This window comes from Bombina bombina, chromosome 7 (assembly GCF_027579735.1).
Source record: "Bombina bombina isolate aBomBom1 chromosome 7, aBomBom1.pri, whole genome shotgun sequence".
Taxonomy (NCBI): Eukaryota; Metazoa; Chordata; class Amphibia; order Anura; family Bombinatoridae; genus Bombina; species Bombina bombina.
Window position 1 is genome coordinate 207,083,699 of NC_069505.1, and position 17,667 is coordinate 207,101,365.

Sequence of the window (17,667 nt, forward strand, 5' to 3'; positions counted from 1 at the left end):
CCTTAGAAATCATATCAGAAATAGCAGCAGTAACTGGAAAAACCTCTGGAATAACCACAGGAGGTTTATAAACAGAATTTAAACATTTACTAGTTTTAATATCAAGTGGACTAGTTTCCTCCATATCCAATGTAATCAACACTTCTTTTAACAAAGAACGAATATACTCCATTTTAAACAAATAAGATTTGTCAGTGTCAATATCTGAGGCAGGATTTTCTGAACCAGATAGATCTCATCAGAGAAGGATAATTCAGTATGATGTCGGTCATTTGAAAATTCATCAACTTATAAGAAGTTTTAAAAGTCCTTTTACGTTTATTAGAAGGCGGAATAGCAGACAAAGCCTTCTGTATAGAATTATAAATAAATTCTTTTAAATTTACAGGTATATCTTGTGCATTAGATGTTGAGGGAACAGCAACAGGTAATGAACTACTACTGATGGATACATTTTCCGCATGTAAAAGTTTACCATGACAGCTATTACAAACCACAGCTGGAGATATAACCTCCACAAATTTACTACAAATGCACTTAGCTTTGGTAGAACCGTTATCCGGCAGCAGAGTTCCAACAGTGACTTCTGAGACAGAATCAGATTGAGACATCTTGCAAATGTAAGAGAAAAAAACAACATATAAAGCAAAATGATCAATTTCCTTATATGGCAGTTTCAGGATTTGGAAAAAAAATCAAACAGCATAGCCCTCTGACATAGAGAAAAGGCAAGAGGCATATAGGAATGCGGTCTTAAATAATGAAAATATTTGGCGCCCAAGTATGACGCACGGCACAAACAGAAAAATATTTTTTGGTGCCAAAAACGTCCGGAAATGACACAATCGCGTCACAGAAGACTCAACCTAGTGAAGGACTCTGTGTCAACTAAGATGCTGGAAATGACAAAATTGCATCAACGAACATAACTTTGCGCCAAAAAAAACTTGCGCCAAGAATGACGCAATAAACTTTAGCATTTTGCATCCTTGCAAGCCTAATTCTGCCCGCGAATTTAAAAGATAGTCAATTTGAAAAAGACTAGACCCTAGGTAAGATACATTTTTCCTAAAAAAACATTTCCCAGGTATGAAACTGACAGTCTGCAAAAAGGAAATATACTGAAAACCTGAATCATGGCAAATATAAGTACAAGTGCAAGGTGGGTGTGGGGAGCGCTCTAAAAGAGCTGTGAGTTAGACTGTGATTAAAAATTATATAAAATTATTCCAAAATTATATTCGCAAATCTTTTTATTATATTTCAATTTTTCATTAAAAGTTGGTGAAGGCGTGTTCGTTCAAGTGGAACTATTGTGACGTTTCCTATATGTTGTGTTTCCGTGTGTTGAAAGTTATAATTTAAAAGAAATTGTGTGATGTGCGTGACTTTTAAAGCAAATAATGCCTGACTTGCAGTTCTCTTCTATTTCTTAAAGATGAGTGTTGTATGCACTGGTAACAAATGTGATTCCAATGTATATTCACAACTTTACTTCTAAATGAATGAATAAACACAATCTTTATATATATTAAAAGTAATTTACTAGGAGTTAAAAAAACAGACAATGTTTAAAAGTCGTATCTGCTGACATATATAATATATACCATGCATGCATATGTGTCTCATTTAGAGCATATGGGGGTACATCCTTGTCTTAAGAATAAGTGCTGAGAGTTCGGATATTATAATCCTATGTGATTCCCTTAAGTTGTGGCCACAACTAATTCTGAAGCGGTTAAAATCCAAATTCGGTATAAAGCTGGTTAAAAGTTTGTTCTCCCCCTAACCGGACCTCTGATATTCCTTACCTCCGTGTTTCTTTTTCTTTGTATTACCTTGGGTTATGGGAAGAGTGCTGTATAAACAGGTCGAGTCGGAGGTAAGGAATATCAGAAGTCCGGTTAGGGGGAGAACAAACTTTTAACCAGCTTTATACCGAATTTGGATTTTAACCGCTTCAGAATTAGTTGTGGCCACAATTTAAGGGAATCACATAGGATTATAATATCCGAACTCTCAGCACTTATTCTTAAGACAAGGATGTACCCCCATATGCTCTAAATGAGACACATATGCATGCATGGTATATATTATATATGTCAGCAGATACGACTTTTAAACATTGTCTGTTTTTTTTAACTCCTAGTAAATTACTTTTAATATATATAAAGATTGTGTTTATTCATTCATTTAGAAGTAAAGTTGTGAATTTACATTGGAATCACATTTGTTACCAGTGCATACAACACTCATCTTTAAGAAATAGAAGAGAACTGCAAGTCAGGCATTATTTGCTTTAAAAGTCACGCACATCACACAATTTCTTTTAAATTATAACTTTCAACACACGGAAACACAACATATAGGAAACGTCACAATAGTTCCACTTGAACGAACACGCCTTCACCAACTTTTAATGAAAAATTGAAATATAACAAAAAGATTTGCGAATATAATTTTGGAATAATTTTATATAATTTTTAATCACAGTCTAACTCACAGCTCTTTTAGAGCGCTCCCCACACCCACCTTGCACTTTTCTACACATCTGATATTGGGAGCATATCAGATTTGGGGAAGCTAGCTGAGTTTAATCTACATATCACTCCACACTCTCTCTCTCTTGAAATATAAGTACAATACATATATTTAGAACTTTATAAAATACATAAAGTGCCAAACCATAGCTGAGTGTGTCTTAAGTAATGAAAACATGCTTAACAAAGACAACCATCCACATATAGCAGATAGCCAAACCAGTACTGAAACAGTTATCAGTAGAGGTAATGGTATATGAGAGTATATCGTCGATCTGAAAAGGAAGGTAGGAAATGAATCTCTACGAACGATAACAGAGAACCTAAGAAATAGAACTCCCGTGAGGAAAACCATTGCATTCAAAAGGTGATACTCCCTTCACATCCCTCTGACATTCACTGTACTCTGAGAGGAATCGGGCTTCAAAATGCTGAGAAGCACATATTAACGTAGAAATCTTAGCACAAACTTACTTCACCACCTCCATAGGAGGCAAAGTTTGTAAAACTGAATTGTGGGTGTGGTGAGGGGTGTATTTATAGGCATTTTGAGGTTTGGGAAACTTTGCCCCTCCTGGTAGGATTGTATATCCCATACGTCACTAACTCATGGACTCTTGCCAATTACATGAAAGAAAATGCAATTAATTAGTATTTAAATTACATTTTCAAACTATAAGAAATAGTCTAACACTGCCACATATATGTACCTAATTGGTCTTAGCAGAGATAGTGAGATACTGGGGCTTTGTGTCCTTAAAGCTATCAAGTGATCTTCATGGTAATAATAAAAACCTGGCAGTAACCTCTAGTTCCTTTTGTTACTCTGAACTAATAAAATAATACATTTAATTGTCTAACTATTACATTTAATTGAACAATATAGGTATAAATTCCTAAAATCTTGGTCTAATGGGAAGGTAAACCAATGCTAAATGTGGGAAAATAAAACGTAGGTTTGAAATTAAAATACTTAGGAAATTGTCTTCTAAAAATAAGGGGGTATAATTTGTGTGGGAACCTCAGAGAAAAAACATAATTTATGTAAGAACTTACCTGATAAATTCATTTCTTTCATATTAGCAAGAGTCCATGAGCTAGTGACGTATGGGATATACATTCCTACCAGGAGGGGCAAAGTTTCCCAAACCTCAAAATGCCTATAAATACACCCCTCACCACACCCACAATTCAGTTTAACGAATAGCCAAGAAGTGGGGTGATAAAAAAGTGCGAAAGCATATAAAATAAGGAATTGGAATAATTGTGCTTTATACAAAATCATAACCACCACAAAAAAAGGGCGGGCCTCATGGACTCTTGCTAATATGAAAGAAATGAATTTATCAGGTAAGTTCTTACATAAATTATGTTTTCTTTCATGTAATTAGCAAGAGTCCATGAGCTAGTGACGTATGGGATAATGACTACCCAAGATGTGGATCTTTCCACACAAGAGTCACTAGAGAGGGAGGGACAAAATAAAGACAGCCAATTCCTGCTGAAAATAATCCACACCCAAAATAAAGTTTAATGAAAAACATAAGCAGAAGATTCAAACTGAAACCGCTGCCTGAAGTACTTTTCTACCAAAAACTGCTTCAGAAGAAGAAAATACATCAAAATGGTAGAATTTAGTAAAAGTATGCAAAGAGGACCAAGTTGCTGCTTTGCAAATCTGATCAACCGAAGCATCATTCCTAAACGCCCAGGAAGTAGAAACTGACCTAGTAGAATGAGCTGTAATTTTCTGAGGCGGAGTTTTACCCGACTCAACATAGGCAAGATGAATTAAAGATTTCAACCAAGATGCCAAAGAAATGGCAGAAGCTTTCTGGCCTTTTCTAGAACCGGAAAAGATAACAAATAGACTAGAAGTCTTTCGGAAAGATTTAGTAGCTTCAACATAATATTTCAAAGCTCTAACAACATCCAAAGAATGCAACGATTTCTCCTTAGAATTCTTAGGATAAGGACATAATGAAGGAACCACAATTTCTCTACTAATGTTGTTGGAATTCACAACTTTAGGTAAAAATTCAAAAGAAGTTTGCAACACCGCCTTATCCTGATGAAAAATCAGAAAAGGAGACTCACAAGAAAGAGCAGATAATTCAGAACCTCTTCTGGCAGAAGAGATGGCCAAAAGGAACAAAACTTTCCAAGAAAGTAATTTAATGTCCAATGAATGCATAGGTTCAAATGGAGGAGCTTGAAGCGCCCCCAGAACCAAATTCAAACTCCAAGGAGGAGAAATTGACTTAATGACAGGCTTTATACGAACCAAAGCTTGTACAAAACAATGAATATCAGGAAGAATAGCAATCTTTCTGTGAAAAAGAACAGAAAGAGCAGAGATTTGTCCTTTCAAGGAACTTGCAGACAAACCCTTATCTAAACCATCCTGAAGAAACTGTAATACTCTCGGTATTCTAAAAGAATGCCAAGAAAAATGATGAGAAAGACACCAAGAAATATAAGTCTTCCAGACTCTATAATATATCTCTCTAGATACAGATTTACGAGCCTGTAACATAGTATTAATCACAGAGTCAGAGAAACCTCTTTGACCAAGAATCAAGCGTTCAATCTCCATACCTTTAAATTTAAGGATTTCAGATCCTGATGGAAAAAAGGACCTTGTGACAGAAGGTCTGGTCTTAACGGAAGAGTCCACGGTTGGCAAGAGGCCATCCGGACAAGATCCGCATACCAAAACCTGTGAGGCCATGCCGGAGCTACCAGCAGAACAAACGAGCATTCCTTCAGAATCTTGGAGATTACTCTTGGAAGAAGAACTAGAGGCGGAAAGATATAGACAGGATGATACTTCCAAGGAAGTGATAATGCATCCACTGCCTCCGCCTGAGGATCCCGGGATCTGGACAGATACCTGGGAAGTTTCTTGTTTAGATGGGACGCCATCAGATCTATTTCTGGCAGTTCCCACATTTGAACAATCTGAAGAAATACCTCTGGGTGAAGAGACCATTCGCCCGGATGCAACGTTTGGCGACTGAGATAATCCGCTTCCCAATTGTCTATACCTGGGATATGAACCGCAGAGATTAGACAGGAGCTGGATTCCGCCCAAATCTAAATTCGAGATACTTCTTTCATAGCCAGAGGACTGTGAGTCCCTCCTTGATGATTGATGTATGCCACAGTTGTGACATTGTCTGTCTGAAAACAAATGAACGATTCTCTCTTCAGAAGAGGCCAAAACTGAAGAGCTCTGAAAATTACACGGAGTTCCAAAATATTGATCGGTAATCTCACCTCCTGAGATTCCCAAACTCCTTGTGCCGTCAGAGATCCCCACACAGCTCCCCAACCTGTGAGACTTGCATCTGTTGAAATTACAGTCCAGGTCGGAAGCACAAAAGAAGCCCCCTGAATTAAACGATGGTGATCTGTCCAACATGTTAGAGAGTGTCGAACAATCGGTTTTAAAGATATTAATTGAGATATCTTTGTGTAATCCTTGCACCATTGATTCAGCATACAGAGCTGAAGAGGTCGCATGTGAAAACGAGCAAAGGGGATCGCGTCCGATGCAGCAGTCATAAGACCTAGAATTTCCATGCATAAAGCTACCGAAGGGAATGATTGTGACTGAAGGTTTCGACAAGCTGTAATCAATTTTAGACGTCTCTTGTCTGTTAAAGACAGAGTCATGGACACTGAATCCATCTGGAAACCCAGAAAGGTTACCCTTGTCTGAGGAATCAATGAACTTTTTGGTAAATTGATCCTCCAACCATGATCTTGAAGAAACAACACAAGTCGATTTGTATGAGATTCTGCTAAATGTAAAGACTGAGCAAGTACCAAGATATCGTCCAAATAAGGAAATACCACAATACCCTGTTCTCTGATTACAGACAGAAGGGCACCGAGAACCTTTGTAAAAATTCTTGGAGCTGTAGCTAGGCCAAACGGCAGAGCCACAAACTGGTAATGCTTGTCCAGAAAAGAGAATCTCAGGAACTGATAATGATCTGGATGAATCGAATATGCAGATATGCATCCTGTAAATCTATTGTGGACATATAATTCCCTTGCTGAACAAAAGGCAAGATAGTCCTTACAGTTACCATCTTGAACGTTGGTATCCTTACATAACGATTCAATATTTTTAGATCCAGAACTGGTCTGAAGGAATTCTCCTTCTTTGGTACAATGAAGAGATTTGAATAAAACCCCATCCCCTGTTCCTGAACTGGAACTGGCATAATTACTCCAGTTAACTCTAGATCTGAAACACAATTCAGAAATGCTTGAGCTTTTACTGGATTTACTGGGACACGGGAAAGAAAAAAATCTCTTTGCAGGAGGTCTCATCTTGAAACCAATTCTGTACCCTTCTGAAACAATGTTCTGAATCCAAAGATTGTGAACAGAATTGATCCAAATTTCTTTGAAAAAACGTAACCTGCCCCCTACCAGCTGAGCTGGAATGAGGGCCGCACCTTCATGTGGACTTAGAAGCAGGCTTTGCCTTTCTGGCTGGCTTGGATTTATTCTAGATTGGAGATGGTTTCCAAACTGAAACTGCTCCTGAGGATGAAGGATCAGGTTTTTGTTCTTTGTTGAAACGAAAGGAACGAAAACGATTATTAGCTCTGTTTTTACCCTTAGATTTTTTATCCTGTGGTAAAAAAGTTCCTTTCCCACCAGTAACAGTTGAAATAATAGAATCCAACTGAGAACCAAATAATTTGTTACCCTGGAAAGAAATGGAAAGTAGAGTTGATTTAGAAGCCATATCAGCATTCCAAGTCTTAAGCCATAAAGCTCTTCTAGCTAAAATAGCTAGAGACATAAACCTGACATCAACTCTGATAATATCAAAGATGGCATCACAGATAAAATTATTAGCATGCTGAAGAATAATAATAATATCATGAGAATCATGATGCGTTACTTGTTGCGCTAAGGTTTCCAACCAAAAAGTTGAAGCTGCAGCAACATCAGCCAAAGATATAGCAGGTCTAAGAAGATTACCTGAACACAGATAAGCTTTTCTTAGAAAGGACTCAATTTTCCTATCTAAAGGATCCTTAAACGAAGTACCATCTGACGTAGGAATAGTAGTACGTTTAGCAAGGGTAGAAATAGCCCCATCAACTTTAGGGATTTTGTCCCAAAATTCTAATCTGTCAGACGGCACAGGATATAATTGCTTAAAACGTTTAGAGGGAGTAAATGAATTACCCAATTTATCCCATTCTTTGGAAATTACTGCAGAAATAGCATTAGGAACAGGAAAAACTTCTGGAATAACCACAGGAGATTTAAATACCTTATCCAAACGTTTAGAATTAGTATCAAGAGGACCAGAATCCTCTATTTCTAAAGCAATTAGAACTTCTTTAAGTAAAGAACGAATAAATTCCATTTTAAATAAATATGAAGATTTATCAGCATCAACCTCTGAGACAGAATCCTCTGAACCAGAAGAGTTATCAGAATCAGAATGATGATGTTCATTTAAAAATTCATCTGTAGGGAGAGAAGTTTTAAAAGATTTTTTACGTTTACTAGAAGGAGAAATAACAGACATAGCCTTCTTTATGGATTCAGAAACAAAATCTCTTATGTTATCAGGAACATTCTGCACCTTAGATGTTGAAGGAACTGCAACAGGCAATGGTACTTTACTAAAGGAAATATTATCTGCTTTAACAAGTTTGTCATGACAATCAATACAAACAACAGCTGGAGGAATAGCTACCAAAAGTTTACAGCAGATACACTTTGGTAGATCCAGCACTAGACAGCGATTTTCCTGTAGTATCTTCTGACTCAGATGCAACGTGAGACATCTTGCAATATGTAAGAGAAAAAACAACATCATATAAAGCAAAATTGATCAAATTCCTTAAATGACAGTTTCAGGAATGGGAAAAAATGCCAAAAAACAAGCTTCTAGCAACCAGAAGCAATGAAAAATGAGACTTAAATAATGTGGAGACAAAAAGCGACGCCCATATTTTTTAGCGCCAATAAGACGCCCACATTATTTGGCGCCTAAATGCTTTTTGGCGCCAAAATGACGCCACATCCGGAACGCCGACATTTTTGGCGCAAAATAACGTCAAAAAATGACGCAACTTCCGGCGACACGTATGACGCCGGAAACGGAAAAGAATTTTTGCGCCAAAAAAATCCGCGCCAAGAATGACGCAATAAAATGAAGCATTTTCAGCCCCCGCGAGCCTAACAGCCCACAGGGAAAAAAGTCAAATTTTTGAAGGTAAGAAAAAATGATTAAATCAAATGCATTATCCCAAATATGAAACTGACTGTCTGAAAATAAGGAAAGTTGAACATTCTGAGTCAAGGCAAATAAATGTTTGAATACATATATTTAGAACTTTATAAACAAAGTGCCCAACCATAGCTTAGAGTGTCACAGAAAATAAGATTTACTTACCCCAGGACACTCATCTACATGTTTGTAGAAAGCCAAACCAGTACTGAAACGAGAATCAGCAGAGGTAATGGTATATATAAGAGTATATTGTCGATCTGAAAAGGGAGGTAAGAGATGAATCTCTACGACCGATAACAGAGAACCTATGAAATAGACCCCGTAGAAGGAGATCACTGCATTCAAATAGGCAATACTCTCCTCACATCCCTCTGACATTCACTGCACGCTGAGAGGAAAACCGGGCTCCAACTTGCTGCGGAGCGCATATCAACGTAGAATCTAGCACAAACTTACTTCACCACCTCCATCGGAGGCAAAGTTTGTAAAACTGAATTGTGGGTGTGGTGAGGGGTGTATTTATAGGCATTTTGAGGTTTGGGAAACTTTGCCCCTCCTGGTAGGAATGTATATCCCATACGTCACTAGCTCATGGACTCTTGCTAATTACATGAAAGAAAAGAAAATTTATGCTTACCTGATAAATGTCTTTCTTTCCGGGCATGCAGAGTCCACAAATTCATTCTAATTGGGAATTCAACTCCTGGCCAGGAGGAGGAGGCAAAGAGCACCCAGCAGAGCTGTTAAGTGTCACTTCCCTTACTCATACAGCCGAAAGAAAATGGAAAAAGATGATAACTCGAGATGCCCGAGGTTTGTACCAAAAAAATGAGCTGTCTTAAATATAAAGGAAAAGAAAGAAATTTATCAGGTAAGCATACATTTTGTTTTCCTTCCTATGACATGGAGAGTCCACAGATTCTTTCTAATTACTAGCAGGAACCAATACCCAAACTAGAGGACATAGAATGAAAGGGAGGGAGAACAAGACAGACGGACCTAAACAGAAGGCACCACCGCTTGAAGAACCTTTCCCCCAAAGGAAGCCTCAGACGAGGCAAAAGTATTAAATTTAAAGAATTTGAAAAAAGTATGCAAGGAGGACCAAGTGGTCGCCTTGCAGATTTGCTCCACAAATGCTTCATTTTGGAAAACCCAAGAAGAAGAGACAGCCCCAGAGGAATGAGTCTTAATTCTCTCAGGAGGCTGTTGTCAAGCTGACTCACTAACCGGATAACACTTCTCAACCAGGGAGAAGTAGAAGTTGCCTTCTGACCCTTAAGCTTACCAGAGAAAACAATGAACAGGGCAAAAGTATGTAGAAAAAAAACCTTTGTTGCCTGTAGATATGTTGGAGTATGCAAAACTTCCAGGTTGTGCAACAGGCGTTACGTCTGAGGAGGAGGATTAGGACAAAACGAAGGAACAATAATTTTCTGGTTGGTGTTACAATCTGAAACAACCTTGGGAAGAAATCCAAACTTAGTACAAAAGACCGCCTTATCTATGACAAAAAAGTAAGGGTAATCCTACTGCAGAGCCGAAAACTCAGAAACTCTGAGTAGAAGAAAAAGCGAGGAGAAACTAAAAGTTTCCAGATAACAACTTCACGTCAACAGAGTGCATAGGCTCAAACAGTGTCTTATGCAGAACTTTAATAACAAAATTAAGGATCCATGGCAGAGCAACAGGTTTAAACATAGGCCTGATTCTGACCAAGGCCTGAACAAAAGAAATCTGGCAGTTCTGTGCAGAGCTCTGACTCTTCAGAGTACTGACTGACATGCCCTTCTCCAGGTCATCCAAGAAAGGACAAAATGAAGGGAACCATCACCCGACTTCGATAAAACCATTTGAATCGCACCAATAAAAAAAAAAAAAAAAAAAAAAAGATATTTACGCTATACCTTATAGAAAACTTGCGAGTACCGGCTACGAGCTTGAAGCATGTAATCAATAACCTTGTCCGAAACCAAGGCTACGTGAACAATCTCCAAGCAGTCAGTTGCAGAGAATCTAGGTTTTGATGGAGGAAAGACCAGGAGTAGAAGGTCCTTCCTCAGGGCAATCTCCACGGGGGAGATGACGACATCCTTACCAGATTTGCACAACAAATATTGCGAGTCCAAGTGGGAGCGAATAGAATCAATAAAGCCTGTCCCAGTATGATACAGGCTATCACCCTAGGAAGAAGGGCAGACGAGGGAAACCGGTAAATTAGACCGAAGTCCCATAAAATCGCCAGAGCGTCGTGCTGCTGCGGATCCCTAGATCTGATCCGTATCATGGAAGCTTGTAGTTTAAAGGAAAACGCCATCAGATCCAACTCCGGAACTCCCCACCCGAGAGACTTATTATTGGGAATACTTTCGGACAGCGGGCCCACTCCCCTGGATAAAAAAAAAAAAAAAAAAAAGACTACCAACTCAGAAAATCCGCTTCCCAGACGTTCACCCCTGGGAAGTGGAAAGCAGAGAAGAAGCAATTAAGAAACTCCACCTACTGAAGAATGCGAGACATTTCCTTCATGGCTAAGGAGCTCCAAGATCCTCCCTAGAGGTAGATGAACGCATAAATAAATGGGGTATTGAACTCTGCTTTCTTGTTGAATCCCAACGATCTTCCACTAAGCCACCAGAGGGCTTTAACCAAAGAGATGTTGCCAGACTGGAATGTGATCAATCGGACCAAACTTAATTGAGGCCAAGCTATCAGAACATTGTAGATGGCTCTCCTTGTGAGACCAAAGTTCCTGAGCTCTAAACTGCTCCCCAGCCCGAAAGGTTGACATCTACAGTCACAATCTACCAGGATGGTCCCAGGAAGCATGTGTCCTGGGAAAGCTGGTCCTGTGAGATCCACCAGGACAGAGAGTCTCTCGTTTGGGAGTCTGGAACTATCCTCTGAGAGGTCTCCAAACTATTGACTGAGCACACATAACTGTAGAGGTCTTAGATGGAAGTGAGCAAAAGTAATAAAGCCTGAGGAAGCCACTATTACACCAATTACCTTTAAACACTGAGCCACTGATGGACATAGAGGACTGAAGTGAAAGACAAGTAACAAAAGCTTGGAGTTCCCTAGGAAACATACCCTGGTCTGGTACCAAGGAATTCGTTTCCAGATTCACCTTCCACCTGAGAGTGGAAAATCAACAGGGAATCCGAATGGGGTCTTGCTAAATGAAAAAGGTGGTGCCAGAACCAAATCATCATCCAGGAAAAGAGCCATTGCAAATCCCAGAGATCTGATCAGTGCAAAAGAGCCCCTAGAACCTTTAAAAAGATTTGAGGAGCAGTGGCAAGACCGAAAAGAAAGGATACATATTGGAAGCATTTGCCCAGAAAGGCAAACCGCAGGAATTTAAAATGTTTCTTGAGAATAAGAACATTAATGTACGCGTCCTTCGGGTCAATGTTAGTAATGCGTAGACCCTCCTGAACCCAAGGGAGAATAGAACAGATAGTCTCCATTATGAAGGACGGAACCTTGAGAGATCTGTTGAGGTACTTGTTCTGTTAGAGGAACTGGCAGCAAATGCTCCTTGAGAGGAGAGATCGTGCACACACTTAACAGGAGAAATCTGCCTTGGAAGACTCCTACTTCGTATCCCTGGGAGACTACTCCCCTGCCCAAGGATTTGTGACATTGAGATCTAAGCCTTCTGAAAGATAGAAAGCCAGCCCCCACCTGATCCAAGACTGGATCTGGGGCGTACCCTTGCTGATTTGGATTAAGAGGAAGTCTTCTTGGATTGAATACCCTTATTCCAAGGATTGTTAATCCTCTGTGAGGTCTTGGCTTGCTCCGGCTTGGAAGAAGGGGAGTATTTCTGTACCTTGAAGTTGCTAAAGGAACGAAAAAGAAAAGTCAAAAGACCTCTAGGGCTAACCCTTTAATCCTGAGGCAGAAAAACCTGGAAAAGATTCAGCCAGACCAGGACCCAATAAAAGTAAAATCCATTAACAATAGGTTAACAAAATTAATTTAAACAGCTTGCGAACACGCTTTAAAGTGCAAGTAGTTGAATTCAAACGGCAAATCTTCTGCTTGCAAGGCAGCTAAGCTAACCAGCAGGCTACTACCGCAGGCTCCTATGAGTCGTAAGCAAAAAGGAGATTATAATATTGTATTTTTATAAATAAAATCAAGAAATAAAAATATTATTTTCTTAAAAAACACTAAAAACTAAGTATGAGACATGAAACCATACATATCACAGACCAAACAAGTATCGCCTTCAAAAATGAGGGAGATTATAGAATTTTATGTGTATAAATAAAACATAGAATAAATATATTAGAGACTAAACCCATACATGAAACAGAAATCTATATATGATATGGCTTATTAAAAAACATAGAGAAAATTATCAATATGTATATTATGTATGTTATGATGAATTAAAAATAACGTGATGAGGGCACTTAGATAGCTAAGTATTTTACAATTCACTGACAGAGCATGATAATCTCCTAATACGAAAGATTGAATGCAGAATGAGACACAAGACTTTAAAAATGTGATTGAACATTTACAATGAACTGCCAGCAGATAGCAGCAAACACCACGAAAGTGCAGGAAAAAGATCGCCAAGTCTAACCGACCTATAAACTATTTCTCCCTGCACTCTTGCATGTGCGGATAGAACACCCTCACAGTGATAAAACATTTTCCCCCTAATTAGATTTTTTCATATATTGTAAAAAAAAAATAAAAAAATTTTTAAGTCTCAACTAAGAGACCGGTCAAGAGAGGGGAAATGCTGCAGGGAGCTGCGGCAAAAGGCGCTAAAAAGCGTTAAACACACCGCCGCCATGACTATAGTCATAAGGAAAGGATGGCGCCGTCAGCTTAAACAAAAAGGCGCCTCATTAACCAAGCGATAGTATTTACAGAAAAACACTCACATAACGAGTATATTTATGTCTGATCGCGCTGCCGTCCTATTGAACAGTTAAATTAAGGAAAGCTGGGCTCGTCCTTCAGTGGAGAGACGAATAGCGCCGAAGTATACTTAGATGCGTAACTGTCTGCCGTTTTAATTAAAACTACGTTTGCAGAAAAACGTTACAAGACACCTCTATTGAATTGATTAAAGAGCATCGGCTAGACACACGCAGATAAATGCTCTATAAGTAAGGTATATACGTCTAACCCCATACAAGAAGTACGCTAAGTCTATGAAATACCTCACCCACATAAATTAAGTAAAGAGCACCGGCTAGTCACACACCGATAAATGCTCTATAAAAAGGTATATATACGTCTAACCCCATACAAGGAGTACGCTAAATCTATGAAATACCTCACCTACGTAAAGTAAAGAGCATCGGCTAGTCACGCGATAAATGCTCTGTAAGTAAGGTATATACGCTTAACCCCATACAAGGAGTACAGTATAAAATCCCCTCCAGGGATATCAGCTTAGCCACAGACTCCAGTTCCCCATAACAAGGAATGGAAAAGGCTGCATTACAAAAAAAAAAAAAGGTATTAAATGCCAGCCTACTTGACAATAGCTTGCAGTTACTTCTGAATAATTTTAGTAGTGAGAAACGGCCGTCCCAGGGAGGTAGAATCTAAGCCCACTATAATAATAATAAAAAAAAAACTTCACTAGAAATCATATCTTCGGTGGCTGATGTATCCCCTTCCCTCATTGCTCACCCTCACTGGAGGGTTACTCAGCAAATATAATAAATACCTCACCCCTATTTGGGGGCAGAGGATACAGGGACTCATATTTAGAAGTCTTCTTTCTTCTCATCAATTCCAGGTTTGTCAGACTCAGCTGACCTCTGACAGGGACCTGTAGAAAAAGAAAAAGCAGAGTAACCAACCCTGGTTTTCTATAAAGGGGTAGCACTGATGTTAGAAGTTAATTAAAGACTACCTCGCCGTCTTCCAACTCCTAAAAGCCACCATTACTCTTACTAAAGAGATTGACATAGACACAGCATAGCCTCAATCCTTGCTTGCAGGGAAAAGTACTTCAGACACCATCTTCGCACATCCTCCCTTGACAGAGGCAAAGTGAATGACTGGGGATTATGGGTAAGGGAAGCGACACTTAACATCTCTGCTGGGGTGCTCTTTGCCTCCTCCTGCTGGCCAGGAGTTGAATTCCCACTAGTAATTAAAATGAATTTGTGGACTCTCCATGCCATAGGAAAGAAAAATCAAATTTATGTGGAAATGCAATAAGGGCCGAACAACTAAAAGCCGGGGAAACTAATTTTACAGTACAATGCCCCTTTAAACGAATTCTGTGAAATATATAACAGGTGAACAAAACTAGCATATAAAGGCCGATTGCTCACTAGCTGATAAGCATAACGGACACTAATTTAATGGTGGCCAGTGAAACGTCTCACAAAAACTTACAATTTTTTTTTTTTTTAAATTACGACTCTCACATTTTAAAACAACCTCTTTTAGATGCAACAAAGACAAACAATATTTTAATGTCCCCTTAAGCTCTATGGATGATATTTTAGCTAAAAAGTTCCAACATTCTAAAATACAAGAAAATGGTAGTGAATATAGACATTACCGCCTCCTCTTTTTCTTCTTCTTCTCTCCGTCTTGCGTTTCTCCTCCCTCTTGCTCACTGCTACTATGGCCCTTCTTTCGCTTTCTCTTCTTGGCAGGCAAATCTTCATCAGAGCCATCGTTAACAAATTCATCAAACTCCCCTGTTTTTTTGCTTCTCTGTTTATTAAAAAAAACCAAAAAAACACCAAAACAGTAATTGAATTAATCTGTAGGACAATTAGTCATGCATTTTGCCAGACTACATCCAACTTAAAGGGACACTAGCGCAAAGCTTAAACGCTCTAATTCATTAGAGTGCATCATTTTAGCATTACCGACCCTGCAAGTCAGTCTGTTTAACCCCCGCCAAAGAGGTTAAACATATAATTAAAGTATCAGTCAGGAGCGGCAGAGAACTGCTGGTGATTAGCAGGGTTATGTGTCTGATGCTGCTGATTGGCTTACTGGCCGTGTCTGCTCAGGACCAGCAATTCTCTGCGGCTCACAAGCAGTATTTTAACTATGCAGGGTAGTGCTAAAATTACTCTCACAACAAATTACAGTATGCACATTTTACACTACAACGTCCTTTTAAATGAAATCCTTATGTGGAAAATAGAAATACATGTAATCAAAAAAAAATAATAGACAAATTACAGATGGATGATCCACAACTGGTAATTATTACAAGGTCACTTAACATGAAAGCAATAATTCTATGAAATCACTTGTATGAACAGTGGCATCCATCTTCATATGAGGGGTCTTATGATATATTTCTATAATGGGGGGGTGATAATTTTTAAAAAGCTATCTAATATAGAACCAATGATGTGAGATAATGGTCATGGTTATGATTATCACTAGGTAAAAGAGACCGCAGCCTTGGAGTGTAGCACGACAAACCGGAAACAGATCCCAGCAGGGGTAGCAAGTTCCTTTGAGGTGGATTAGTCCGCAAAAAGATATAAGCAAAAGTGAAGTCGGCAGGCACTACTCCAAACCCAGATAGGTAAAATCAAAAATACTAGAGGGCGCGAAACACGTCACATTGTCTGTCCACCATACCTGCCATGTCTGTCTGCCTGTATTAATAATGCTCCAATAAAAGTATGTTTGATTTGACCTATCTGGGTTTGGAGTATTGCCTGCCGACTTCACTTTTGGTTATGATTGATTATCACCTTGCAGCTGGACAGACACAAGTAAGATCATTAGAAAATGGAAGATTGCCTTTAAAATACAGGATCTCACCTGTCTCTGTGCATTGTGGGAAGGTGAGAGAGGGGCTACGCACCCCTCATAACTTTTGTATTAAATCTTCCCCAAATATTCTTTAACTCCTAAACCCTGTATCAGCATTGATCCAGCTCTATGTGAAACTGATATATTGATTACTTTTATAACGTGATTAATTTCCATACTGAAAGATACAAGAACCCCCTGAAAGATACTACATTTTGATACTTTGATTACTTAGAAAATTGTAAAACGTGAATTATGCACATAGCAAATCATTTTTATAATCCAAAATATATTATGACTATTTTAAATACCCTTCCGCCACCACCGCCTCGCTTCTTCTCTTTTGGTCCTTCACTCTCCCCGGTGAACTGAAGGATATTCTTTGTTTTCTCCACATACTGAGCTCTTTGTTCCAGAAGTTTCTTCTGCTCCTCGATTTCTTTGAGTCTCTTCTCTTCCTGGAAAAAAATAAATAAAAAGGAAAAAGTCAATATCTATATTAAACAGGCTTGCTATTTTACAGTGGTAGGTTTAGGAAAGCTTTTGCGTTCTGAAATAAAAGATAAAATGGTAGCACAATACACATTGTATTGGAAACTGTAGTTACTACATATCTATGCCAAACTTGTTTGAATGGTTAACAAAAATAAATATGTATTTTAAATATAAAGGGACATAAAAATCAACATTAAACTTCCTTGATTCCGATAGAGCCTCTAATAAAACAAAAACCCACAACTGTTAAATTATAGTTTACTTTATTCTCTTGGTATCCTTGGTTAACGAGCAAAAAGGTCCTGGAATTATCAAGTACTTAGAGAGCAGGACTTTACTCTGTGTGACCAGTCTACATATCCCTTCTCTTCACTGGACTTAGGATACTACAGTCTCCAAGTAAAAATGTTTTTCCAATTTGAAGAGGAAACAAATTAAGCAACAAATGTCATACTTTTCATTAGAAGTCCAATAAATGCCAATATACACCGATATAAATATATACATTTTATATACAAAGCCCTGCCACTATGCCGCATATGATAACAGAGTCAAGTTAATGCTGGTATAGGA

General features: G+C 38.6%; 1 protein-coding gene across 1 annotated transcript in view; it reads right to left on the bottom strand.

Moving 5' to 3' along the window:
• The window catches only part of CTR9 (CTR9 homolog, Paf1/RNA polymerase II complex component), an 87,389-nt gene that overhangs the window by 14,177 nt on the left and 55,545 nt on the right, over positions 1–17,667 (bottom strand). The window contains 2 exon segments of the mRNA XM_053689335.1: positions 15,374–15,531; positions 16,911–17,057. Of these exon segments, the coding sequence (XP_053545310.1) occupies positions 15,374–15,531; positions 16,911–17,057 (305 nt within the window).